Here is a 27,404-nt window from a genome sequence, read left to right on the forward strand (position 1 = left end):
AGTTACTGCCGGATTTACTGCGTGTTCTCACGGCAAAATTTGCGCTCGTAAAAGTCAAAAGTCTTATCATTAGCTTAATATTATTATTGTAGATAAAACAATTTGAGGTGTCTGCCGTGTAGAGATTATTTAAAAATTACCGCTTGATTGTTATAAATCACGTTCGATAAATACGAATCCGAGGCGGAGAAGTGGAAGAGTGGAAACGGCCTCCAAAGCGAAGATATCGAAGCCACAGCTTCGCTTCGTTAGCATTTTGCGAGCGGCAAAGTGATTTAATTGTCCTCGTGCGAATGTCTAGACAGAATTAATCCTCGAATAATATGAAGAAAGCCAAGCCGCTGCTGCACGACCATCTTATAACGATCCGAGTAAAGAAGGTGGGTCCATATCAGTAGTTTATATCCACAAACTAGCCAGCTGCCCGATAGCCGGTAAATTCCCATGAAAGCAGCCCAAAAAAAAAAAAACACAAAAACCCTTCGCAGGGCGGCGAATTTGGGCAAGGGAAAACAAGGTTAGGTCGCAGGCTACCCGCATTGTGTGCTAATTGCGCTCTACTTTCGATTTCAGTATCTGGAGGAGCACATCGGGGAAACCTACCTGGATGTGAAGCAGATGACCAGGGAGTTGATGCAAAAGTATCCGGAATATTCACGTCGCAAATTCGGACCATTCAGACAGCTGGTGCACCAAGGTAAACATGAAACATAGTGGTGTTTTTGTTTTTAACTAATATTTCTATTGCAGCATTCTCGATCATTTCGGAAAGCTACAACTTGGACAAGGCAAGCAGTTCCGAGGAAGATTGTGTTAGCGAGGATTCCGAGGCACCACCCACGAATAGTGTAATGAACAATATGATGAACAGCCTGTACAGTCAACCGAGAAAGCCGCTGGCGCCCAAGCCAATCAGCGAGCCCATCGATATATCCAGTGGAGACGAGAACGAAGATGACTCCAATACAAACACCACCAACGGAGATGGAGGAGCTGCTGCTGCTCCTCCTCCTCCTACTCCAGCAGTGCAGGGCAGCGCTTTGAAACGCCTGATGCAGGACGTGCCGGAGATCGCAGTGGCTTCAAAGAAAGGTGGGTTACCAATCCATTAGTCTATGACTTGGTTAAATGACATTCTTCATTAGTAGCTAAACCGAATACTATTCACGCCGGCAGTGCGGATACCATTCAAAAGCGTAAGTTATTTGAAATACTTTTGCGAAATCAATGAAACCTAAACCTTTTTTTTTAGTGCACCAAGTTGTGGGCAATAGGGCGAAAAATCTTTCAGAGGACGCCGTTCCGCGTTCCAAAGATCACCGTAATGTGCCTGGCTTATATCAGCAGTTGCACCAAAACCCAAGTCGCGATCGCCTCCGGAAGTTCAAAAGGGATCTGGAGGTGCAGCACCCCACGGAAAGTTTCCGGGACATTGGTGGCATGGATAGCACTCTTAAGGAGCTGTGTGAAATGCTGATCCATATTAAGTCGCCGGAGTTCTACTTTCAATTGGGACTATTGCCTTCGAGAGGTTTATTGCTGCATGGACCGCCAGGCTGTGGCAAAACCTTTCTTGCTCGCGCCATTAGCGGGGTGTGTTTTATAACTAAAAATGAATTGTTATTTCACATATAAATAATCTCTGCTTTACGACACAGCAACTTAAAATGCCTCTGATGGAAATTCCAGCCACGGAGCTAATTGGTGGCATCTCTGGTGAGTCGGAAGAGCGGATTCGCGAGGTCTTTGATCAGGCCATTGGCTACTCGCCTTGTGTGCTTTTCATCGATGAGATCGACGCCATCGGTGGAAATCGTCAGTGGGCCTCCAAGGATATGGAACGTCGCATTGTTTCGCAGCTGATAAGCAGCTTGGACAACCTGAAGGCCAATGAGTTTGGCCAATCAGTTGTCGTCATAGCGGCCACCACGCGTCCCGATGTCCTGGACCCTGGACTACGTCGCATCGGTCGCTTCGATCACGAAATTGCCATACACATCCCGTCGCGGAAGGAGCGTCGTGAAATCTTACGCATCCAGTGCGAAGGCTTGTCCGTCGATCCCAAGCTAAATTATGATAAGATTGCAGAGCTAACACCGGGATATGTCGGTGCTGATCTGATGGCTCTCGTCAGCCGGGCAGCTTCTGTGGCTGTAAAGCGTAGGTCCATGAAGAAGTTCCGTGAACTGCACGCTGCCAGTGAGAAGAACATGACAACGGTCACTTTGGATGACGACGAGCCCAGCGAGGACGCAGATGAACCAACACCTGTGGCTGACTCAAAAGATAATGAAGAAACTGCAAAAGATGCAGAGGCAGAACAAAAAGCAGATGGTGACAAGGAAACATCTGATAAGGATAAATCAGAAGGCGACTCGCCCAATATTGAAACCCCCAAGAAAGCGACCAACGGCAAATCATTGATGAAGTCGCCGAAGAAAACACCGAAGAAATCAGCGGAGCAACCAACGGACGCAGCCATGGATGTGGACGAAGTCGCTCCCGAGGAGCCGAAAAAAGCCGTTGAGCAGGACGTGGATTCCTCCTCCTCCAACGACGAGTACTACGAACCCACACTGGCCGAGCTGACCAATTTTCTTGACAACCCCCCCGAGGAGTTCGCCGACCCAAACTTCTGCCTAACTCTCATCGATTTCGTAGATGCCATTAAGGTGATGCAGCCTTCGGCCAAGCGCGAGGGCTTTATAACAGTGCCAGACACCACGTGGGATGACATTGGTGCCCTAGAGAAAATTCGCGAAGAGCTCAAGTTGGCTGTCTTGGCACCAGTTAAGTATCCAGAAATGCTGGAACGTCTTGGGCTGACAGCTCCGTCAGGCGTTCTGCTATGCGGTCCGCCGGGTTGCGGCAAGACTCTTTTGGCCAAGGCTATTGCCAATGAGGCTGGCATCAATTTCATATCGGTGAAGGGCCCCGAGCTTATGAACATGGTAAGATAATTGAAATGTTGTATATTTCCTGCATTGCTCATCATGTGTATATATTGTATAGTATGTCGGCGAGAGCGAACGCGCTGTCCGTGCCTGTTTCCAACGTGCCCGTAACTCTGCACCCTGCGTCATCTTCTTCGACGAGTTCGACTCCTTGTGCCCCAAGCGATCGGATGGTGGCGATGGTAACAATTCGGGCACTCGTATCGTTAACCAACTGCTGACCGAAATGGATGGCGTCGAGGAGCGCAAGGGTGTATACATATTGGCGGCCACCAACAGACCTGATATCATTGATCCGGCCATCCTGCGACCGGGTCGCCTGGACACCATTTTGTACGTGGGTTTCCCCGAGCAGAGCGAACGTACCGAGATTTTGAAGGCCACCACAAAGGTACGATTTTGCTGACATTTCATTCGATAAATTATGTTTAAATAATTTTTTCTTTTCCATCGCAGAACGGAAAACGTCCGCTTCTGGCCGACGATGTGGATCTCGATGAAATTGCTGCCCAAACCGAGGGCTATACTGGCGCAGATTTGGCAGGATTGGTCAAGCAGGCCTCCATGTTCTCCCTGCGTCAATCTCTCAACAATGGCGACACAAATCTCGACGATCTGTGCGTACGCAGCCAGCATTTCAAGGAAGCTTTGCAGCAGCTTAGGCCTTCAGTTAACGAACAGGTAAGAATGCCACAATACATTGTTACTTATAATTGTTTAACGTGTATTTATTTACTAAATAGGACCGCAAAATATACGATAAACTGCGCCTGAAATATGCTGCACCTAGGGTACCCACCCTAAATGATAAGTAAACCGATCAACAATAATGAGTTTGTTGTTTTAGCACCATCGCGAACCAATTTAATTGTAAATTGCGAAATGTTACCCAGAAAAAACAATTTAACCTACCATGTGAAATGCGTAGAAGAGAAATGTATTTTGTTTTTGGTTCGTTTTAATTTTTTTGTAGTAACTTACAAAATAAAAGTTAAACTATTTGGGTTCATCGCAGTTTAGTTTGACTTACACATTTAATTTCACGTTGCCACACTAATCACAAAAAAAAGTTCTAAACTTATAGGAGCACCAGCGACACTGGCGAAGAAATGGTAGATTTGCCACGGCTGGTCAGAATCACGCCATCTCCACCGCCCTGTCCATCACGACTGAGTCCGGATCGTTTTATCGGTGGATAATGCGGCTCCATTTGCCGCGGGAAGAGTCCGGGCTGCAGGGCTTGAATGCCCTCGGGCAGATCTTGGGCTTCACGTGCCTTTAAACTCTTTTGCAGCCGTACAATGTTCTCGTGCTGCGAGCGAAACGTGCGCTTGGATCGCTTCTTCTTGGTCGTGGTTTTGGCAAAATCGCCACCAGCCGCATTGGTCTCTTCCGTGGGCGTTGACGTATTCACGATTGCCACACCCTCATTACTGCTTTCGTTACGAGCCGGCCACGGCAGTGGTGGCTCCTTTTCACGGACAATCTGATGTCGCAGATCAAAGGAGCGCTTGCACATCTCCCGGATACCGTACCAACTTTCGTGGCCAATTTGACTGATCATCTCCACTGGCGGCTGAAAGCCGAGCTCTCGAGATGGCAGCTCCATTACCAATGCCATCGGCACTTTCAACACTCCATATACGTAGTCCACAACGGATCCGGCAATGGTTCGCTTGGTCAGACAGCTGATGCTACCCGTTCGGTACTCCCGGCCATTGTAGGACTTGATCGCACTCTTGCCGGAACTCGCCAGGGAGCTCAATTCACGCCAGTAAATCGGATTGTCACGGCAGTAGCCCCAAGGGTACATGATACTTTGGCCATACGAGTGCAGGGACAAAAAGAACAGGAGGTTCGAACTCATCCTGTCGAGAATGCACCTCATGGCCCGCGTCTCCGGCTCGGAAAACGGACTTTCACCCTTGTATGTGTTACGGTTGATCTTGCTGGGCCCGCTGTTCCAGAAGATGTCGTAGTTTCGGTTGCAATCAGTGCCCACAAATTTGGTGGACTTGTGTGGCCGGCGGTTTTTGCGCCACTTGGGATTCTAACATGGAGTTGGAAAATGTGATGAGTCGTAATTGGTAAATCTGGTAAAATCTTTTTCTTACCTTGGTGCGGGAGTACTCGTAGCCATCGGGATTGACCAGTGGAACGATAATGAAGCGCAGCTTCCGTAGCACCTCGATGTTCCTGGTGTAGCGCTCCGTCAGCTGGTAGATGCAATTGAGGGCCGTGGAGATGCTTATCCATTCGCGGGCATGTGTGCCAGCCTCAATGAAGACAGTTTTCCGGCAATGCTCACCCACGTGGATCACCGGAACGGTGAATCGTCCATTGGGGCCGATTTCGAAGAGCCGGGGTAAGTGCTCCCGTATTTGCGGCGAGAGCTCCACGTTCTCCGAGTTCATCCAGTTGATCTCCAGACCTCGGATCTCCCGCTTCTCGTGCGTGTGGCCCAGGATGTGGACGTGTACAAAGTGTGGATACCGCTGTTCCAGATACTGCAGATACTGATTGATCTGCTTGTACTCCAGATATGTGTGCAGGATGTCCGGTCGAGGGATGACCAGCCTGCGGAGCGCCGTAGCGGCATCTGTACGGCTCCGATCCTTCGCCGTCTGATTTTTACGTTTGGTTATGGTGGCCATCGCAGAGCAAACGATAGAATTTTAACAGAGAAACAAACAAGAAAAAGATTTATCACTTCAGAATTTAAGTATTTTTACCCTTCGTATGCTAGAAGCACAAATGAAAACTGAGATTTCGATCGGCAGTGACACCTAAGTGGAATCACCCAGGCCTGCTGGGTGCCTCGCTCACCTGGCACTTGATGTTCAGGTGCAGCCGCTCGACCACGAGCAGAGCCAGCCGTGTGCCCTGCTTGGGTTTGTCCTCCATTGTGCGGGCCTGGAGCAGCGGACGCTTGGGTTTTGTACTCCCGATTGGCGAAATTCGTGCTCCCACAGAAAGTCCACCTCCCCCCATTGAGTTGCTCCTGCTGATGCACTGCAAGAAAATCGATACAAGTTGTTGGTAAGATCGTTAAATTGGAATAGCCCCTATTGGCTATAGAATTTCTCAAGATTAAGTAACTAATTACTTACATTTAACTTTTATCAGTAGTATGAATATGAATAATCTTTCTACCTAATTGGGCTCATTTGTGTGTACATTTTTTGTATGTTTTTCTTCGAGTGTGCGGTTCGCAGTGGGTAAATGGGACAGCGACAACGTTTAATAAGTTGGGCACGGTAGCATGTAATGCGGAATTGGATTTGGATTCCAGCTCGGAATCGGAATCCCCCAGCCTGGCTGCAGCTGCCACAAAACGCAAATATGCTAAATGTCAGACAGGAGGACGGGGTGGCTTGACTGGCTGGGAATGGGCGCTGGTGGAGCAGCGACGTGGGCGTCCAAAAGCGCAGGAGGCGCCTACTAATGCAAATAAACAGGGACTCCAGTTGCTGGCGTGCAGCCTGGGAAACGAGCCACGAGGATTTGGAGGAGGAGCCGTTGCTGTCCTTCTCCGGTTAAGCGTTTTGCAGCGAAGTTCATTTGTGGAGCTGGGCTTGCTGATTACACTGAGCTGCATGAAAATAATTATATTCATAAATTAATCTTTTAGTTTCAGAGCGCTATCAGACATTTGCCATATGAAATGCTTGAATATTTAGTATGTACGTTTATAATTGTTTTTTTTTTATTCATTTACATAAAATGTTGGTTTTGTTTTAATAATATAATATAATATTGTGCAGCAATAATATTTTCCATATATTTGACAAATATTCCACCTCAAGGTGCTCATTCTTTTCCGACAACTTGTTGCCTAGTGTAATATGCTTCCTATGTCCTGGCAAATGTCATGTCAACGCAAAAGTCAAAAGTGCGCGGCAGTTCGGTGCAGGACCACCCACAAAAATTCATGGAGTCCTTAACTGAATCCATATAAATTGGTATAAATATGTATGGCATATAGCGGGAGCAACGCAACCAGTTGATTTATACAGGAAGCATGTTCGTGTTGATTTTCATTTAACGGTCTTTTAGTCAACTTCCTGACACAGTGACTGCCATATATTTACGTCTAGCTATGTCTACATAATACGTTGCTATTTCCTTTCCGGTTGTATACCCTTTTACTATAGTAAATTAAATTATTCTTAGATGCTTAGGAACTTAGTTAGTTATTTAATTGAAAATTTGTGTAATTGAAATAGCTATTTATTTATAACATTTATATGTTTATCTTTTTACATTAGAAATAAAATGATATTTTTGTGGAACCAGATACCAATTTAGCTGAAAAAGGCTATTTACATAAGTAGCCCCTTTAAAATACTCTTTGAAAATATGTTCCTGTTTTTTTCAGTGTGGAACTATGCATAAACACGCAAGGACTAAAACCAAATGGATGAATGGAGCAAGTGAAGCCTTTCCCAGTCAGTAAGTCAGTCGGTTGTCGGTCGTCCTTCTGCGGGGCTTAAAGTTAAAGGGGAAACCCCTTTTCAAGTATGCATTATGTCATTAGCATGTTGGCCAATATAAAGGGCCAAACTTTGTTGAATTCGGTGCCGTTTTTTTTTTTCTTGCCAGGAATGACGGCTGTCTCCTGTCTTTTGTTCGAGTTGCGATGACGAAACGTAATGTAGCATAAAACTGTTTACGAATTAACGAAATTCCAAACAATTATGCCCAAACGAATACGGATTTGCTGGCAAAGTTGTGTTGCCTGGACCTGCCCCAATGAGCTGGATTTTTGTCATGTGGCAGGGCAATTTAACTTTGTGCAATTTGGCATAGTTTGTGAGGCAATATTCTGATTACTTTGATTGCTATGCGAGCACAAGATGATTACTCACTCTTATGCAAACAATAAACACTCTATTAAATAAGCATAAGTAAGCTGGAATTTGATCTTAAAAGTAAATTAGTTTATACTGCTATCACTTGAATTTATGCCTTTGCAGCTCGCAGTTCCGTTCCCAAGCGAAGATTTAAGTTTTCATGTTCATGGTTAAGGCCAAAACGCAACTATTATCACCAGTGGGTTTTCAGATGCAAATAATTCGGTCGAAAACGCGACAAAAACAATGGCCATGCCTTGAGTCGAACAATACCGAAAGCCAAATAGATACCTCCTTATACGAACATATAATCATGTACATATGTATATAAGCCTTTGAGCTAATGCGATCGTCGCGTGGAGATTGTGAATTAATTTGCTGGGGAAGTTGAATGCCCTTTGGGCTGCTGTGAAGATGTGGCGGTGTCTGGATTTGGTTAATAAATAAACTAAAATGATTTAGAAGCCGACTAGAGCGGGCTGGCATTAAGCCAAGTGGTGCCATTAAGCCACAGAAGTCGCACCAAATTTCAAATGTAAATTATTTCAGCCAAACAAGTTGTTTTTCGGATCGGTTTAGCACCGGAAATATGCGAGTGGCGGTTCATCGATTGTTTATCTGTCAAATTCCCTATCGAAAAAACTGCAAGCGGAAGTGCCCGAAGCTATGGCCAAGTGTTATAATTACACACAAAAGCGGTCCGAAACGAATGGTGCCGAAAGCAAATATAAATATCAGACGATGAGTTGGACATTGAGTGACCTGGCTTCTGGCGGCGATCACAATGCTGATGATCTCTTCACGAATTAATGAACTCAATAAATGCGTATTTAGACGCCAAATGGTAACTGTAATGAACTGAACCCATCGCACTATTGCTTCCGGCTATTTTGGGCCCAGTGACCTTGTCCGTTTTTGGCCAAAATATTCGAAAGTTCAGTGCTCCAATAGTATGGACCATCTCCAGCACGAGCACATCTTGAACTTTCAAATCGAAGCGCTAAGGAACACTCATCATCATGATGACATTAGGAAGCGAGTTTGTCTATAAAAACCAGAAAATTAACTAGCAGCGGCTTCAGAATCGATTCACGAATCGACATATGCGGATGCAAAAGCCACAAAATAAGCCAGAACAAATTGTTAGTGCGCGGCCCAAAGTGATCAAAAGTGATTTCGAGACAAACGAGTTTTCGATCTAAAAAACAAAAAATACGAATAAAATTCCCAATCAATTAAAGAAAAGAAAAAGTACAGATTAAAGGGAATCGAACCGGTGAATAAATTATGCAAAAATATCACAAAAGTTCTTAGCCGAAAGTCGGAGTATTTATAATGGTCAAGACGCGTGCCCAAAATCTCGTCTCGTGACGCGTTTGCCGCTTTATTTCGGAACTTTAAAAACTGGTCGCAAAGCCCGACCTTGACACTCACTTTTCTAAACAATCGACTCTCGGATCCGAGACCATTTTTTGGCCAAGATCTCGTCTTCTTTCTCGGCCGCTTTACAAACCGCCCGTCAGTCTTCCGCCGGACCGGAGATGGAACGCACGGATCGCGTCCGCTGAACAGAGTTTCATTTAGTATTATAGTATTTTCCCCAAGCTAATCACTTCAACTAAGAGCTCTTGAAAAACTGAAACTCTTACCCAATCGCCGACAGTGTGCAGCGTGCAAACAATAAAACAAACAAACAGCCAAACAAAAGTGCAAAAATAAAAATCTTACAAATAAGTGCGGCTGTCCATGCAACAGCATATTTTAATACATAATTAGCCAAAGATCGTGGAAGCATCTCGGTGCATGTGCCTAGTATATATACATATATATATATATAAAATTTACATATAATTGGTAAAAATGTGGCAGGGAATCGTGTGCAGCTTGGCTTTATGCCTCGTCGGATTGGCGGATCTCGGCATCGCCAACAATCTCGCCGGCTACGAAGGGTAATATCATCAGCAGCGGCTACTCGCATTAATTTTAAATTACAACGTTACCAAAAGGTAGCAAAAAAAACCGAAATATGTAATATACATCAATTTTAAACGTTTTTTGTTGGTCAGTGGTCGAGTGTTGTTTCTAGCTGATTAACTGGTTTTCGCATCGCATTCATGATCAGGGCTTTTTCAGTTGGTTTTGATGATCCCTTACTGCCGGGATCAGGTCTACTGGTCCAGCTTTAAAGAACATAAGTTAAAAAATTAATGGTCAAATAACAAATGCCTTAAGGAAACAAATGATTACTTGATTTATAGAGAATAGTGCCAAATCTAAAAACTATTTCATTAGGTTACAAAATATGCATCTGCAAAAATTTACAATACTAAGTAAAATATACAAAATTTTATCTAATTTCTCATGCTTATTATTTTGAGATAGTTAGCTCACTAAATTAATATTTATAATTTTTTTAACCAATACAAATTGCTCTGTTTTAGAAATATTTTAATTGTGTGCTTTTCGTTGAACAATGAAAAACTTGATTTTTTTTTGGCTACTAGTGCACTTTGTTCAACATCTTAAAATATGCAAACAGCATAAAGGCGCATCTAATCATAGGATAAACAAAAGCTGTATGTTTTTAAATATTTTTTTTTCCTTATTGTTGTTGGCCTAGTCCATGGTCATTGGCCGTGATTAGAAGTCATCATAATGAGCAGGGCTAAACGTTTTGTCGTTTGGTCAATGACCAACAGACATACATATGTACATTCATTAAGCAATTCCGTTGATAATTGCCAGACATTTGCAATTGGCAAGCGATCGCAGTGCAAACTGTTTGCCAAACATGCCACGCCCCCATCGCGCATACATCCCCGCCTGTCATTGGCCCATGTGGCGTATGAGTAATGATGGCTTTGTGGTTGCAGAACTTCCGACTGGAAGACCGTATCGAAATGAAAAGCATACTTCCGATTAAATACTGGCCAGATGTTTGGTTTCCAAACCGTTTTCAAGTTCAAAAACATAAAGATATGCATGCAGAGTGATATAAACATTTTCACAAGGCCAAGTTGGACAATAGGCTTTGATTTGATTAAATAGGCGTTGGGAAAATTTCGAAAAAAAACGTAACTTTTAAGTTTGAAAAATGAGCCCCGCTGGCTATTTTATTTTGGCCAACTGTTTGGGGCGTCTTGTTAAATTATCATCGAATGCCGTTGGCCGGCTCACGTGATTAGCTTTTGTGTGGCATATAATAGCTTATCATAATGCAACAATCACCCACGAAATCGCATAATGCAAACGAGATAAATATGTACATATGTCTTGTTGCTTCACTATTCACATATTTTTATGTATTTTCTTATAAATGTGTGTGTTTGTGTGTGGAATTTCGAGAGATGATAAATTGGCCACCGATTCGCTGCGAGGTGGCAAAGAGCCAACAAACAGCGGCCAGCAGTCGTTTTGCATAAATTTATGAATCAACAACTCATTTTGACGCCAGGCGAGGGCGAGCCATAAATTAATTTGTTGTCCAATTAGTTTGAGCCATGTGGAGCAATCATCGGGATTTCCCGCCGCTAGATTATGATTATCTGGCAATCCGGTGTATCAGTTAATTAGAAACCACTAATGACCATATCACACTTTTAGTTCCAAACAAAAAATGGGTTTGCTGAAGACAACTAGCAAAAAATTCGAAAATGTTTTGCTGTTAAATTAATTAAACGCCTGCCAACTGATTGTTAATATTTATTTGTCCAAACAACGCGTATCTTAACAATGAATTAATTAACACGTATCTAGCAAAACAATTTATAACCCAACCTTGACATACTCACTGGAAATTATGGCTTTAAAACTGCTGGCAAAATTAACTAATTTAATTTTGGATAAATACTTGTGATATTATTAAACATTAAACTTGTGATTTAATTTCATTAAATTTTAAAATCCTTATCTCAGTTATACAAAATACACGGTGCAACATGGAGACGAGGATGCCTTCAAGTACATGGTCGACCTGCAGACGAACGACGCGGAGCTGGACTTTTGGCTGCTGACCAGAAACTCCTCCGTACTGACTGTGAGTCCCAGGCGGAAGACGCAGTTCGAGGCGAGTCTTTCCAGTTTGGGAGTCAGCTACGAGATGCAGCCGCTCATGGAGCTTATGGCGGCCCTTCAAGCGAACAGTTCCTTCGCCGAAGATAACTACGATGCGGAGTACGAGGAGTGCCAGCAGGAGGAGTGCGAGGAGGCGGAGCGACCACGTCGTAGGGCTCGTCGTCAGGCACGCGGCTTCTTCTCGCACTATCCGCGGTATCACGAGGTGCTCAGTTTCATGAGCGGCTTGGCCGCCAGATATCCGCAGTACTGCCGCTATGAATCCTTGGGTCGTTCCAACGAGGGTCGGCACATAGCTGCTCTCTCGATTTCTCTGAACAGTAGGGTGCGTCCTCGTCGAGTGGCCTATATCCAGGCAGCCACCCACGGTAGGGAGTGGATTACCACGCAGACCGTGCTCTACTTGGCCTACGAACTGCTGAGCAATCTGCGCGCCTTTACGAGAGTCCTGCAGGATGTGGAGATCTTCCTGGTGCCTCTGGTCAATCCCGATGGCTATGAATACACGCACACGACGGTAAGTGAGGGGGTGTAACTAACTTATTTACTAATGCATATAATCAAAATAAGTTGGATACATTTGTCAAGTCAGCAGGGCAACATATAAGTATTTTTTTGCAAAAGAAAAACTTAAATCTATATAATTAAACAACGAAATATCAAAGATTCGAACATGTGTTGAACAAGTCTTGCTCATTTATCTTGTAAAAATATACGCTTTAAATATCCATTGAAAAGCTGAGGGAAAACACATAAATTATTTTAGAGAAAAGTGTCATTTGAAAAGTGCTTGCATGTCACGGGATTTAAAATACATTTTAAATATATGTTTAATGTTCTTGCGTGCTCTTAAACTGCCAGTCTAAACGATGACATGAATTTTGAGCATAAGTAACCTAAAAAATACATATTTCACATAATAAGCAATTGCCGTTATGTTTATTGTTTATTGAATTTGATAAATATATTAAATCCTTTGCAGGATCGTTTCTGGCGCAAGAACCGTCATCGTTATGCGGGTCATTCCTGCTCCGGCGTGGACATCAATCGCAACTTTGGCAACCACTGGAACTATCAGGGAGCCAGCCAGAACGTAAGTCACACATTGACCCCGACATTGACCTTCGCCACGTAATCCGTGCCAAAATCATTTCCATTCCCAAATCCAACAGCTCTGCTCGGAGGTGTACTCGGGCACTGCACCCAACTCGGAGCCGGAGACCTCGGCGGTGGTGCGGTATCTGGAATTCAATCGAAACCGTGTGAAACTCAGCCTGGATGTTCACTCATTTGGCAAATTCATTTTTTATCCCTACGGCTATGCGAAGTGAGTACGGGCGGAAAGTGGAGTGCAGCCACCCTGATTTCCATGTTGCATGTACCATGTCCGAAAATCCTCGGCTGTGGCTGAAGGCCCCACCAGCGGGTGGCCCCGAAAGAAATTCAATTTACTTTTCAATTATTTGCTAAAAGCAATTAAACGCGAATATTTCTGCCAATGCAACCATTTAATTCATTTTTGTTGCACTGCTCGTTAAATACTAAAGTTTAAGCTGATGACAGGCAAACTAATAATTTTTTAAAAATTTTTGTTATCATTTTAAGGCCTGGAATAAGTCATAATTAAAATCTTTAAAAATATGCAGGGTTTTCCTTAATTGTTTATATAAATGTTAGTTGAAATTTTTTGAACTCAACAAATAAAAATATTTTACATTTGATTAAAAGAAATATTCATTCTGCTGCTTATATGTTTTTAATTTTTTATATTATCTATAATTTCTCTCTGTGTAGAAACACCGTGCCACCCACCGTGGGAACGCTGCGCTCGGTGGCTCTGAGGGCCGCCAACCAGATCGGCAGGTACCGTGGAACGCGCTACACCACCGGCACCTCCGCCTCCATTTTGTACGAGGCCTCCGGCAGCTTGGACGACTTCGCCTATGGCAATCTGGGAATCCCGCTGTCCTACACGCTCGAGCTGCCCGGTGACGAGTTCCATGTGCCCGCCCACGACATCATCCACGTCTGCAAGGAGACATTCGCCGGCTTCATCGAGTTCATTCGGCACGTCAGCCTTTACTAGGAGGCGCCACTGTATTTCCTAAGACCTTAAGCAATTGAATTTATTGTTTGTTAAAACTAAAATGATAAGTGACCTCGTTGTTAAGCATTAAAGAGATGAATAGTGAATAAATATTTCCGTTTAAATATTTCTTGATTTTATATGCATTTGCTGAATGAATTGCAGATTGCTGGTAATTAAAATTAGTGTAGCCAAAAAATGAAAAGAATGTTAATTAAATATATGAAACTGGACAACAGTTATCACGGACTTGATTTTGAAACTAAATTTCATTTTTCTTTACTTATATTCAACGACTAATAAAATACAGAGCTATTTTCGCGATTTTATTTATGTTTTATAAATTTAAATTTAAGTTTAAATGAACTGGAACTAGTGGGTTCTCTCGAGCCCTGAATATAAGAGGGGAGCTACCTACTTGGTCATAAAATCGATCCGTCTTTTTGGTATCGTAAGCAGGCGGCAGCGTCTCCAATAAAGTGATAAAAACGGTTAATGCGATTAGCCCTCACGCCAGTCAGTCTTTTAGCCCAGTCAACATCGGACTTTTGGGCAATAATGTCGTTACCTCTCTTGGGTTTGCTAACCCTATTGCTGCTGCAGCCTATGGTGCTGTTCGCTTGGCAGGATTACAAGGACTACAAGTTGTACGAACTGAAGATCGAAGGATTTGAGGAGCAGAATCTTGTAAGGAAGTGGTCCAAGGAAAATCCCTTATGGGACTTTCACGAGCCAAAACGCAATGAAAGCCTACTAAACGTGATGATTCCGCCTGAGGAAGCTAATAGGTTTATTGCAACTTTGAGAAACTATCACTTGGAGTATAAGGTTCTGATTGAGGATCTGGCTCCTTTAGTGCATGCCCAACGAGCTGAGAATCTTAGGAAGAAGCTGCTCATCCAATGGCCACACATTGATGTACTATCCGCATTTTATACCCATTCAGAGATTAATGATTATCTGGATAGTTTACCTGAAAGATTTCCAAAACGTGTTCAGGTGAAGCAATTTGGTTGGAGTTACGAGAGACGCCCCCTTAAAGTTTTGACTATAACAAATGGAGATGGTAGGCGGAATAAGCCGGTGATTCTAATTGATGGCACGGTCCATGCCCGGGAATGGATATCACCATCGATGGCGCTTTATATCATCCAGCAGCTGTTGGACAACTACGGCGATAATCAGGAGCTCTTACAGGACTACGACTGGGTGATTATGCCAGTGGTCAATGCGGATGGATATGAGTACACACACACGGATTCTCGTTACTGGCGTAAATCGCGTCGACCCACCAGCAATCCGGATTGCATTGGCACGGATATCAATCGGAATTTTGGCTACGAATGGGGCCGCGATGAGGGATCTTCCTCGGATCCGTGCGAACTTATTTACCGAGGAGAGCGACCATTTGACCAACCCGAGTCGCAGGTCCTGCGAGATGTGATGCTCCATTATAAGGGACGACTCAACTTTTATCTCTCACTACACTCGTATGGAAACTATTTTCTGTTACCATGGGGTTATACCAGGTACGCTTGTTATCATTTATAATTTTTAATGGCCATCATTGATGGTATCTGTTTAATAGAAAAGTAATTAGTTTTTAAGTGACCACTGAGATCGCAGATAATTTTTAAGATAGCTAAAATATTTATCTACTTGATTGCCAAATTAAAGAAATCGCAAGATATGGCAAGAATGAGTTGCTCCTTTGGGTTATCAGTATGTTCTTAATTTTTAGATTTAAATTTTCACTTACCAATATTTTAAATTAAATAGATATTGTAGTCAATTCTATTGAAATAACTGATTATACATTTTGATCTAATTTTGATTTTTTATCGAACAACATTTTCCAGATATTATGTAAGCTTTTGTTGATAGTAAATTAGATTTTTCTTGTAATTGATAACAATATAATTTATTGGTGGCTTAGATTTGCTATCTAATGCGAACTTATCTCAATCAACAAATTCTTTCTTTGTGCTTACATAACATTAAACCATCTAAATATTCTTAGGCCTATCAAAAGTATTAGAAATTAAACAATTGTTTTTTAACTTGGCTAGTATCTGAAGCCATATTTCTCTTCTTACTTACTCCTTATATGTAATAAAATAATAATTATTATTATTTAATTCCCACAGCGAATTTCCGGATACCTACCAGGACATGATGTCCGTAGCGGATGCGGGGGCCAAGGCGATCATCTACTCAACGAATGGAATATATAGCTACGGAAGCACATATTACGTCCTATATCCGACATCCGGCGATACGGCGGACTTTGCATTGGGCGTGGTGAATGCCACAGTTGCCATGACCATGGAGCTGCCGGCTGCAGGTTTCCAGGGATTCGATCCCTGGGTTTCCCACATCGAACGATTGGTCACGGAAAGTTGGGTGGGAGTGCGGGCCATGGCCGCGGAGGTGATAAGACGCTATCCGGCGTAATCGGGCTGTAAATAAAGAGACATTAGCGTCGAGTTGCGCCAGCTCTGATTTGCTCTGATTTGCGGGTCACTCGTGCGGGAGTTTTGGAGTGGTTTATTATTTATGGATCCATTTGTCGATTAGATATGTGGCCAGTTGACTGTGTCTAGCTATTTAAGTGGCCCGGCACATCCACGCGGTTGCTCAGTTCGTGCGAAGATGAAGTTCTCTCTGGGTTTGCTAGTCCTCTTTTTGGGCGCCACTCTTGTGGCTGCCGAACAGGATTACGAGGGGTAAGTATTGGATCTACTGACCCAACAAGGATATCCGCCAGGGTTTAGATATAAAATTATATATTTAAAATATACGCTTTCAGTTACCGCATCTATGAGGTGATTCCCTCGACTGCCGACCAGGCTCACCTGTTGCACCAACTTAGTGTCCAGGGATACGATTTCATCAGCGAGACTCGTCTGTTGGGTCATCCGTCCCGTGTGATTGTGAGTCCCGGTCAGTTGGAGCACTTCCAGCAGCTGGTTGAGGGAGAGAAGATGACACATACTCTGGTTAACTCCAACCTGGGCGCCTCCATAGCCGAGGAGTTTGCCCAGCGGCAGATGCAGCGCCTTTTGGCGCCCATCACGGGAAAGGGTCGCTTGAGCACGGAGCGCTACTACACGCACGAGGAGATTATCAACTATATCGATGACCTGGCCAAGCGTTTTCCCAGGCGAGTCTTCGTTAAGACCGTTGGCTGGTCCTACGAACAGCGAGTCCTGAAAACCATCACCATCACCAATGGCGATGGCAAGGCTAACAAGAAAGTGATCTTCATGGATGGTGGTTTCCATGCTAGGGAATGGATTTCTCCAGCAGCTGTCCTCTACGTCATCGATCAATTGGTGGAGCAGTTCGAGGAGAACGCCCATCTGCTGAAGGACTACGACTGGGTCATCCTGCCACTGGTCAATGCCGATGGCTATGAGCACACCCAGACCGGAACTCTGGCTCGAATGTGGCGCAAAACCCGTCAGCCATACACGTACGCTGGACAGACGTGTTACGGAGCTGATCCCAACCGGAATTTCGACTTCCACTGGAACGAGGAGGGCGCCTCCTCGAACCCATGTGCGGACACCTATGCTGGACCAACGGCCTTCTCCGAACCGGAGACGATTACCGTGCGGGATCTGATGCACTCACTGGCCGATCGGGGAATTATGTACCTCACCATCCACTCCTACGGCAACTATCTGCTGTATCCTTGGGGATGGACGTCGTAAGTCATGGCTATCGTATTTTAAATTATATACTTTAACAAGTAACTAATTCACAGCGATCTGCCCGAGAAATGGGAGGATCTGGATGCGGTAGCCCGCACTGGAGCTGAGGCCATTGAGAACGCTACTGGTACGGTGTACACCTATGGATCCTCCACCAATGTCCTGTATATTGCTGCTGGAGCCAGTGATGACTATGGCTACTATGCCGGCTTCAATGTGTCCATCACCATGGAGTTGACCGGTGCTGGCAGCATTGGATTCAATCCTCCAGTCACCCTCATCGATGAGTTCGTCACCGAAACCTGGATTGGCATCCGTGCCATGGCCGAGAAAGTGATCGAGATGTATTAGAAGATGTCTTTTAGTTTTTCCAATAAATTACCATTAATCTATAGAACACAATATATACCCACTGATATGTCAGTGATGATAGAGACGTAAATTTTCTAATATTCAAAACATTTTTCAGTTCTTTGTTATGGAAAACAGTATTCAATTAAAATCGAATTAGATTCACTTGACTTTCAGAGAAAACGTAATTGGGAACCAAATTGATAATAGCTCGTTATTATTATGGTTAGCAATCTTACTCTCCAAACAAATTCTCTTGATTTTACCACCATCCATATACATAGTGCGATTTACCGATAACGAATTAAGAATGTCGCCAACAAAAGTTTCTTCGATAGCTTGGAATTGCTAGTGCTCAGATAGGGATCGCCTTTGAAAGATGACAGTTGGGTGGGTCTTTCTGGCACTAAGCTGCCTGAGCTTGTCAGCAGGACTGCAGAGAACCAATAAATACGAAGGGTAGGATATAAAATAAAAAATTTAATTTAAATTGTAATTTAAAGTAATGTTTTTTTTTAGTTATAAAATCTATGAAGTCTCTGGTAAAGCTCGTTCGGTAGCCTTTGCAGAAACTCTTTCCGAACTGGTCAAGAATGCGTCATATTATGAGGTGTTCTCGGAATTTAATGGTGATAATCCAGCCAAGATTATGGTGCATCCTCAGGAACAGGTGAACTTTGTGCAGCTGATGGATGAGAATAATGTGCAGTATGATATTATCAACCGGAATGTGGGTCTCACTCTGAGCCGTCAATTCGAAACGAACCGGATGTTACGCCAGTGGTTTCCCTACAATGGAAGATTGGGCACTGAGAGATACTACAACCATGAGGAGATCAACCAGTTCATCGAGGATTTGGCAAGGGAGCATCCGCGTAGGGTTTTCCTGAAAACCGTGGGTAGAAGTTACGAAGGTCGCTGGCTGAAAACCATCACAATCACCAATGGCGATGCCAGGCGCAATAAGAATGTGATCCTCGTGGATGGTGGCTTCCATGCCCGAGAATGGATCTCACCGGCAGCTGCTACTTATCTGATCAACCAGCTGGTGTATAATCTCGAAGATAATGCCGATCTTCTGCTGGACTTCGATTGGGTGATCCTTCCTGTGGTCAATCCCGATGGCTATGAGTACACCCAGTTATCGGAGGATACTCGCATGTGGCGCAAAACCAGGAAGCCCAGCAGTTCGGATTGCATTGGCACCGATCCCAACCGTAACTTTGACTTCCACTGGAACGAGGAGGGTGCCTCGGATGATCCATGTGATAACATATATGCTGGCGCCAAGCCTTTTTCAGAACCAGAGGCTCTGGTCGTTGGGGATCTCATCCATAGCTATGTGGATCGCGGACAGATGTATTTGACTTTGCATTCCTATGGATCACTTATTCTGTATCCTTGGGGCTGGACTGCGTATGTATCTTAAGTGCAATAATTTATATATTTTTTTTAAATATTATGCAATTTTCTATTTACCAGAGCTGTTCCCGATACAGAAGAGGATCTGCATGAGGTTGCTGCAGCAGGTCAAAGTGCTATTCAGGAGGCCACTGGCACTATCTATACGATTGGACCCTCTACCACAACCATTAACTATGCTGCATCCGGAGCTAGCGATGATTATGCCTTCAATGCTGGCTTCCCCATTTCCTTCACCATGGAACTGCCCTTCGGTGGTACAGGATTCGATCCCCCGGCATCGGATATAGATAGCATAGTCAAGGAGACCTGGGTGGGCATTGCGGCCATGGCCCGGAAAGTCATACAAAAGTATCCGCTTGCATAATACTATAACAACAAATTTGTTCGATTATTCAGTTTATTGATTTCATGACCATTGTAAACTAAACCGGGAGAACGCCGGTATCTAAACGATAAAGTCTTTGGTAATTTTTGAAAAATAGAAATAATAGAATGATGCGAGAAATTTTCCTGGGTTATTTTTATTTTCGTTTTGTCAAACAAAAAATAAAAATATATAATAACTCAAGCTAAGTGGGTGATAAATCGTTTTGTAATCCGTTTCGCATAACAATCAAGACTCACGGCTTTTCAAAAACATACATATGTTTTCAAAGGCTTATGAAAGATTTTATGGGAGAGCGGTTTCCGATCTGAAGTGGTTGGGTCACCCAAATGGAATTCAGCGAAATAAAAAAACCGAGATTAAGTTCCGTATGGAATTAAATCAGTGGGTGTCGAAACTATATATATAAGAAGAAATCTTATTAACCGCCAGTCGAGACTTAGTTTCATCGAACCACGTTCCAAAATGCTGAAGTCTGTGAAATTATTTAATGTATTTATTTTTCTAATTATTCTATACGAGTCGAAAGCGATAATGTCTGACTGTATTCAAACGGTGGATATTGGTGTTTTAAAAAGTGTGGATGACTATTTTATGCACGGAAAACTCCAAGTTCCTGTCAATGGAACGGAACAATTCAGTTGTACAAATCCGAGAGGTGTAAACCATACAAGATCATGTTTCTGTAAAGGGAGCAACTGCGTCCTATATTGTTGTTCCACTAAGACATTTGCGCCCACTGAAGAGTGCAGCATTATTGCATTAATCTTAATGAATGCCATCAAAAATGTAACTGTCGAGGATAATATCAAAGTTAGAGATTATTCCTGTGCAGAGCCTAAGAGTAATTGGCATACATTGGCACAGGTTTGTTTGTTGTTGATTTGCCATGTTTTATCGTAATAACATCTAAACCTTGCTTCTAGAATAATACTCTAGATATAAAACTACACCAATGGAGCCGAATGGGACGTAATGAAAATATCTATAACTTTAAGCTGATCCTATGCCAGAACTTGATGCCAGGTGTGCGCGAACGTAAGTAAATCTATCGTTTAGCAATGCTCGAATTATTTTAATCACTCGTTTTTTGTGTTGTAGTTGGTGTGATTTCATGTGTATGCTATGTACTGACTATTGCGGTTTATCTGTACTTAAGGAGACTTCGGAATTTACACGGCAAGTGCTTTATCTCCTGCTTCATCTGCATGTTTATGAAATGCCTCTTCTGGTTTTCGAACTTAAACTCCTCTGTAGCAGGTAAGTCCTTGGAAATGTCCTTTTTATTAACCATATATTATTACTATTATTTTTTTTTTTTTATTTGCAGGTTATATGAGCTACTTCTTCTGGACGGCCTCGTTTCTTTGGTTCTCGGCTATGAATCATGTTTTTTACAAAGCTTTCGATCATTGTAATCCAATGGGTCCCGGATTTCGGTTCTATTGTTTATTTGTCTGGTTAACTGCTGCAATCTGGACCGTAGTTATTTGTTTAGTTGGTTATTTCTTGGAGAACGACGCAACATACATTTTTCCGTATTCCATTGAATCGAACGCTGTGAACTATCCATACACAGTTGTATTCTACTATGGACTGATGCTGATTTTAGGCCTTCTCAACACGTTCATCAGTGTTCTGAACGTAAAGACGATTTTGAGAAATGGGAGGGTCATTTATAAATTCAGTCCAGTGCTGCCGTTAGGGAGGTAAGTGCATGAGTATATTAAATTCAGAACTTAACTTATATACATATATATATTTCATTTCGATCATAGGGGCATGTTTTGGCCGAGAATACTTACGTTATTGGGAGTTACTTGGAGTCTGGATTTGATTCTTTGTATAATGCAGACCTATGATTTTGTTCCACAGCTTTTGTGGTTAGCCGACTATATTCATGCGTCGTTTGGTATTTCGATTTTTTTGTTATTTATCGTTAAACGTAACACCATTCAATGGCTCAAGGAGGGGTAAGTCCACAGATTGGATTGTATTTAAAAACAAAACTGATATTTCTCCTAATAGAAACCCGATTGAGGAAATTTCGCCAACTCCGCAGGCCTAAGGAGGTGAAACATCTTTCTAAACAAATGAAAATCATTTTGTATTCATTTATATTTTAAATTATATTGGTGAATCAAATGCCTCATTTGTTTTGACTCATTTTGGAGTTTCGTACTTAGCTCAAAACAAAAATACTATAAAGCTGAAAGTCAGTTAATGTCCGAGTAACGGTGATAATCGAGACCGCCACTTGAGATCCGTTCCACTCGATGAACCCAATTAGCAGACCGCGATAAGTCCGTAGTATCCCGAGTCGAGTGCCCCGCCCAATTAGAATACTGTGTCAATGGCAAAGCTCGAGTGATATGGGCGCCATGCCCGATGGGACGCCCGTCTATCTTGCCAAGCGTGCAAATGAAAGGAACGGGAATAGAATTCCCAATTAGTAAGCAGACTGCGCGATTAGAAAATATCAATGGCATTTATTGTACGCGCCTAGTACTTCTCGGCAACCTTCTCGGCCATGGCCTTGATGCCCACCCAGGTCTCGGAAACGAAGCCCTCGATCTGGCTGGTGCTGGGATTGAAGCCAGTACCGCCGGCCGGCAGTTCCATGGTAATGGACACCGGGAAGTTGGCCACTCCGAAGGCATAGTCATCACTGCCGCCGGCAGCAGCGTACAGAACGTTGGTGGAACTGCCAACGGTGTACTTCGTTCCAGTGGCACTCTTGATGGCAGCCGCTCCAGCCTGAGCCACCTCATCGTTGTCGCGCCAGCTGCTGGGCAGAGCACTGCAATAAGATTGGGGATGGGTTAGCAATGAGGGACTAGATGCGGGTATTCAACAAAGACACTTACGAGGTCCAGCCCCAAGGATACAGGAGGTAGTTGCCATAGGAGTGGAGGGTCAGGTAGAACTTGCCACGTCCGGTCAGACTGAGCAGGATATCGCGAATCAACTGGGTCTCCGGCTCGGAGAAGGCCGTCTCACCCTTGAAGGTATCGGAGCAGGAGTAGCTGGAGGCACCCACCTCTCCCCAGTGGAAATCGAAGTTACGATTGGCATCGGTTCCATAGCAGGCACTGCTGATTGGCTTCCTGGTCTTGCGCCACATACGGGTGGTGGTGTGAGAGTATTCGTAGCCATCGGGATTCACCACCGGCAGGATAACCCAGTCAAAGTTCTTCAGCAGATCCGAGTTGGCAGCAAAGTTCTCCACCAGCTGATGGATCACATACAGAGCTCCAGCATGGGCGATCCATTCGCGAGCATGGATGCCGGCATCCAGGAAGACAACATTCTTGCCGGTCTTGCCATCGCCATTGGTGATAGTGATCGTCTTGATGTCACGGTTCTCATAGGACTTGCCGGCTACCTGGACGGACACACGGCTGGGATAGGCGGCAGCCAGTTCATCCAGGTAGGCATTGATCTCGGCATGGCGATGGAACGCCTTGAAGCTAACGCTGCGTTCAGCGGATCGTAGGTTCATCAACCTCTGGTTCTGGTTCTCATCGCGCTCCTGACGCAGCGACTCGCCGAAATTCTCGTTGATCACCGAGTAGTTTACGCCGTACTTCTCCAGCAGGTGCTCGAATCCCTCCTGATCCTCGGGCTTCACCATAACGCGACTGGACGCGTCCAGGGAGCGGGGCAGGTCAAAGAAGTCGTATGCCTCATTTCCGGACAAACGCAGCAGCAGCTGCTTCTCAAAAGCGTTGCGAGCATTGATGTCGTAGATCTTGTAGCTGCAGATAAGAAGTGGAATCAGTAAAATAGCTAACAAATTCGTCTTAAGTTGTTTAAAACTTCTTTTTTTTTAGAGTTTTTTTTTTACAGGCTCTTAAATTTGCTATTTTTTAAATATCCTTGAGAAAGCAGCTTGCACCCCTGATTTAATTGATTTAAGCTAGCTAAAAGGTTTGGTGCAAGTTACTGACTGAATGGCTAATTGCTTGTGGAACCACTCCTCCTCCGCCGGCTCACTCACCCCTCGTAGTCGTCCACCGCCAAGGCCACGCTGGCCAGCAGGAGCACCGCAGCAAATAGTTTCAACATTTTTCAGTACGCTCCGTTCCGTTTGGGCCCAGGGCTTCTAATGTGGCTCGCACACACAGATTGTGGCTTATATAGCCAACTGCCAGCTCAGCGATCATTCACAGCCCACCACCACCCACTTGGGCTTCTTATCAATGGAGAACTCTATTGGCAAAGAGCAGTTATCAGCGCGCAGATGATGGGCGATGTTAGATTTCATTTGATTTGATTTGTTGTTGTGTCTTCGCCGAGCGATGGGGCAATTCTGAAAAAAATCTCTCAAAATTTATACTCATTGACAAGAGGATGACAGACTGGCTCGTAGTAAAAGTTTTTCACTTAACTAACTCATGACTACTCGGCGGGGTTTTAAAACATTGTGTTTTGTGACGTTAATGCCTGGAAAATTAGGTGAGTCAATGATTAAAACGCATTTAAAGTAAACCGTTTTGATTGTTTTAAATAAACAACTAAGTGCGGACATGTACTTGGGTCAATTTGGTGTACGTCATTCACCGAAGATATCTGCCATTTTTAGACGGCTTTGGAGCGACTCGTAAATTTGTTCATCTGACTTTGCGCAATCAACATTTGATTTATATGGCCTTTTCGGCCTTAGACTCCGTCAATTCTTGGAGTGCGCCAGTCGCAGTCTCTATCTATATTTTTTTTTTGGTATTTGAATTTGTTTGCAAAACGTGGCTTTATCAGTTTGCCCTGTGCACTGCACCAAGAAAAAAGTTTTCGGTTTAAAACAATGAAAGTCCGTACAGTGTTCGCACAGAATAAAAACAAAAAGAAAAACTAACCTGCACGCAAAAAAAGGGATAACAAAAAATACAAACAAAAACAGACTAACTAAAAACTCGGCTGCCGCGCACACAAAATATATTTGAAAATTTATTGCATTTCATTAGTTTTTCCATATTTGTCTGCATTTGTAGGCAGAGTTTTGGTCACAAAACTTTCGGCTGCTGGTTCGAAAAATGAAAAAGACAACGAGGAAGTTGCTTACTTAAAACTGACAATGAGCGCATGGAAATGACAAAAAACACTGCGGAAACTGTTGGCTCGTAATTTTGAATGGCCCATTGGCGGCGACAGTCAAAACCCCTCCTTCCTCTAAGCCAAGTTCTGAAAATTTGGCATATATCGTCGAAATACTAGGCTATCCTTGAATACTTTTACTCATGATGGGTAGTACTTTAAATTTTGAAAGGTAGGTGAAGTACCATATTTAAAAAATAATCTGTCCCTTAAAAAACAACGAGTTCTAATCTAAAATATGAATTCTATATCTTAACAATAAGAAAGCCATATTATTTAATTATTTTATAATATTTAACACATATTTAAAAGGAGATGAATCAAGAAAATAAAGGGCATTACGTATTCGCCCTGTTGGTAGCGATTCCTGTTCGTATTTTGTACTTTTTGTGGACTGTATGTGACTGCCCGTAAAAATTCGGTGCGAGTGAGTGTGTGTGTGATTGCTCGGCTGTATTTGTTTTCCTTTGTGCTTACTTTTTTTGTTTTTGGTAAAAAACTTTAACTAAAGTCTTCCAGCTGGCTTTTTTCGCCTGGACAAAGCGGCATTGTTCCCATTTAAAGGGAAATTATGCCAAATAATTCACTGTTTGTCCCTGGGATTGATGATAAACAGAGCCTTAGAGTCATTAATGGAAATAGATGGTCGAGATGTGTGGATTTTCTGGCAAATTGCTTGTAAGTAGTTTGGAAATTAAATCCACTGCCATTTGCATTAAAAACTTTTGCCCAGCAGATCTTTAATTTTCATTTTGCATAAATAACGATGACTAAGTCTGGCATGAACTTGCGGCTTTTATTGCTCTATTAGGAGTGGGGTGATTTTCGGTGGAGTGTCGGAAAAGCGTTGAGTGTCAAAAACTTGGCCACAAAAGGGTGAAGGAGCCCAGCCATGGTGGCGGAGCTTCGGGGGAGGATTTTAATTAAAATTCATCTTCACATTTAATCAAATCATGGCAACCCCTTGGCTGGATACCTTCAACTCCACATCCACCTCCACATCCACCTCCGCCTGCCACTGACATCGACACTGGCTTCTAATTAAGTGCGAAAAATCGTTAAATGTAAAATCAAATCGTGCAAAAAGTAATTGGACGAAGAACTTGCGCTGGGTGGCAGTTTAAGTTGAGTAAATTGTTGGCATTGTTCTGCGTTTGGATTAAGGCCACATCAATGGGTTGAGTTGGTTGGGGATTGGGATTGGGGCTGGGGTTAAGTGGGTGGCAGGTGTCAAATATTTACAATCCATTATGTACTCGTTGCCAGCCAGCAGCGTTGTGTTGGCCAATTTTCTTAATTGCCAGCCGGAAATCCAACTTGTATACGATTTCCACTTAAATTTAGAACGCAAACTGGCCCCGAAGCTGTGCTTTGTTCGAGTGTATTCGCAAAGTGTAATCGCTCGTATAAAAGACCGATTCGACATTCAATTGCCAGTTACTTGCCAGTTCGATTTGACTCAAGATGAAACGACTTTTGGCTCTGCTCTGCCTGATCTTGCTGCTGCCACTTTTCATGGCCGAAAATCCACCAGTTAATTTTCCGTCACTTAATCGAGAAAAAGCGCCAAAGGTGGCGCCTCCAAGTGCGGCAAGGGTGGGATCACGAACCCTGGAAAGTCTGAAGGGTCTTGGATAAATTATTAAATAAATGAAATTAATTCTAAATATAACCTAAAATAAAGTTTAGATTTATGACAAAACACTGCAGCTTATATGGACTTTTTCCATATTTTTGCGATTGATGTAATTTAAACTATTAAATGGTTTCTTCAAGCTTTGTTAAATAGATTTTGTGCAAATGCTAGACTGTCACCTCGAGTGCTCCACCGTTATCAAGGAGTTTGTTTTGCATATGACATAGATTGCAGCTCCTGGCACTTTACACACCTCCATGAATATTCCAAGGGATTTCTGGAGCTTATGCATATTTACAACGCCAGTGGCACCGCGGGACCTACGACAACCGGAAGGAAGTCGCGGAATGAATAAACCCATTCAAACTGAACGAATCGGACCGGATTGTTTCGATCTTTGACAGTCGGGGCGATATTAATTGCCTCATTTTCGAGTTGCTGCTGCTTTTTTTAGCCGGTTTTGCGGCGAATTCAACTTACCGGAGAGCCAGATTCTCCGAGTCGGGGGCACAAAACTCAATTAGCTCTCTTAAGCTCATTTGAAGGGGCCAATTTTATTTGGCAAATGTTGCTTTAATTAAGCCAAAAGCACTCGGGTAAACCAAACGAAAGCAGACTCCGCAAAATCATTACAAAACTGGAAAGAAGGTTTGAAAGTATTGCGACTATACCTTGCTCGTTACCTTGAATTAAATGTAAATAAATGAAAATATATTCTAAAGATTTACTCAATTTTTACTATCAACACATAAATGAAAAATATGTAGTTTATTTACAACAATAAATAAATAACTATGTTAAAGTTGGAATAATTTAGATGTATGAGGCAA

General features: G+C 43.2%; 8 protein-coding genes across 9 annotated transcripts; 6 read left to right on the forward strand and 2 right to left on the reverse strand.

Moving 5' to 3' along the window:
• Positions 1–150: 150 nt before the first annotated feature.
• LOC117139888 (nuclear valosin-containing protein-like) lies at positions 151–3,961 on the forward strand. 2 transcript variants are annotated; one of them, XM_033302567.1, is made up of 9 exons: positions 151–380; positions 574–697; positions 751–1,092; positions 1,149–1,196; positions 1,253–1,593; positions 1,659–2,951; positions 3,013–3,345; positions 3,411–3,635; positions 3,698–3,961. In XM_033302567.1, exons 1-9 carry the CDS (start codon positions 324–326, stop codon positions 3,767–3,769), a joined length of 2,835 nt encoding a protein of 944 aa, XP_033158458.1. In that variant the 5' UTR covers positions 151–323; the 3' UTR covers positions 3,770–3,961. The 2 variants fall into 2 exon arrangements, with proteins under 2 accessions (XP_033158458.1, XP_033158457.1); XM_033302566.1 differs by having other exon boundaries at positions 153–380; positions 1,146–1,196.
• Positions 3,937–5,699, reverse strand: LOC117139889 (carboxypeptidase B). The gene is made up of 2 exons (XM_033302568.1): positions 5,069–5,699; positions 3,937–5,004 (listed from the first exon to the last, which is right to left on the reverse strand). The coding sequence occupies exons 1-2, from the start codon at positions 5,606–5,608 to the stop codon at positions 4,033–4,035; spliced, it is 1,512 nt and encodes a 503-aa protein (XP_033158459.1). The 5' UTR covers positions 5,609–5,699; the 3' UTR covers positions 3,937–4,032.
• Positions 5,700–9,210: 3,511 nt separating this feature from the next.
• Positions 9,211–14,078, forward strand: LOC117141468 (carboxypeptidase B). Its single transcript, XM_033304930.1, has 5 exons — positions 9,211–9,756; positions 11,723–12,398; positions 12,864–12,974; positions 13,054–13,208; positions 13,676–14,078. Exons 1-5 carry the CDS (start codon positions 9,668–9,670, stop codon positions 13,965–13,967), a joined length of 1,323 nt encoding a protein of 440 aa, XP_033160821.1. The 5' UTR covers positions 9,211–9,667; the 3' UTR covers positions 13,968–14,078.
• A 440-nt stretch (positions 14,079–14,518) lies between these two features.
• LOC117141555 (carboxypeptidase B) lies at positions 14,519–16,547 on the forward strand. The gene is made up of 2 exons (XM_033305061.1): positions 14,519–15,496; positions 16,115–16,547. Exons 1-2 carry the CDS (start codon positions 14,526–14,528, stop codon positions 16,419–16,421), a joined length of 1,278 nt encoding a protein of 425 aa, XP_033160952.1. The 5' UTR covers positions 14,519–14,525; the 3' UTR covers positions 16,422–16,547.
• Positions 16,548–16,591: 44 nt separating this feature from the next.
• LOC117141556 (carboxypeptidase B) lies at positions 16,592–18,087 on the forward strand. Its single transcript, XM_033305063.1, has 3 exons — positions 16,592–16,693; positions 16,777–17,679; positions 17,737–18,087. Exons 1-3 carry the CDS (start codon positions 16,620–16,622, stop codon positions 18,032–18,034), a joined length of 1,275 nt encoding a protein of 424 aa, XP_033160954.1. The 5' UTR covers positions 16,592–16,619; the 3' UTR covers positions 18,035–18,087.
• A 324-nt stretch (positions 18,088–18,411) lies between these two features.
• LOC117140295 (carboxypeptidase B) lies at positions 18,412–19,938 on the forward strand. The gene is made up of 3 exons (XM_033303132.1): positions 18,412–18,493; positions 18,554–19,450; positions 19,517–19,938. Exons 1-3 carry the CDS (start codon positions 18,414–18,416, stop codon positions 19,821–19,823), a joined length of 1,284 nt encoding a protein of 427 aa, XP_033159023.1. The 5' UTR covers positions 18,412–18,413; the 3' UTR covers positions 19,824–19,938.
• Positions 19,939–20,288: 350 nt separating this feature from the next.
• On the forward strand, positions 20,289–21,959 carry LOC117139047 (probable G-protein coupled receptor Mth-like 6). The gene is made up of 6 exons (XM_033301150.1): positions 20,289–20,711; positions 20,771–20,882; positions 20,946–21,104; positions 21,175–21,553; positions 21,623–21,817; positions 21,873–21,959. The coding sequence occupies exons 1-6, from the start codon at positions 20,310–20,312 to the stop codon at positions 21,910–21,912; spliced, it is 1,287 nt and encodes a 428-aa protein (XP_033157041.1). The 5' UTR covers positions 20,289–20,309; the 3' UTR covers positions 21,913–21,959.
• A 353-nt stretch (positions 21,960–22,312) lies between these two features.
• LOC117139048 (carboxypeptidase B) lies at positions 22,313–24,067 on the reverse strand. Its single transcript, XM_033301151.1, has 3 exons — positions 23,845–24,067; positions 22,712–23,602; positions 22,313–22,644 (listed from the first exon to the last, which is right to left on the reverse strand). Exons 1-3 carry the CDS (start codon positions 23,910–23,912, stop codon positions 22,347–22,349), a joined length of 1,257 nt encoding a protein of 418 aa, XP_033157042.1. The 5' UTR covers positions 23,913–24,067; the 3' UTR covers positions 22,313–22,346.
• Between the last annotated feature and the right edge of the window lie 3,337 nt (positions 24,068–27,404).

The sequence above is a fragment of the Drosophila mauritiana genome, chromosome 3L (assembly GCF_004382145.1).
Source record: "Drosophila mauritiana strain mau12 chromosome 3L, ASM438214v1, whole genome shotgun sequence".
NCBI classification, from domain to species: Eukaryota; Metazoa; Arthropoda; class Insecta; order Diptera; family Drosophilidae; genus Drosophila; species Drosophila mauritiana.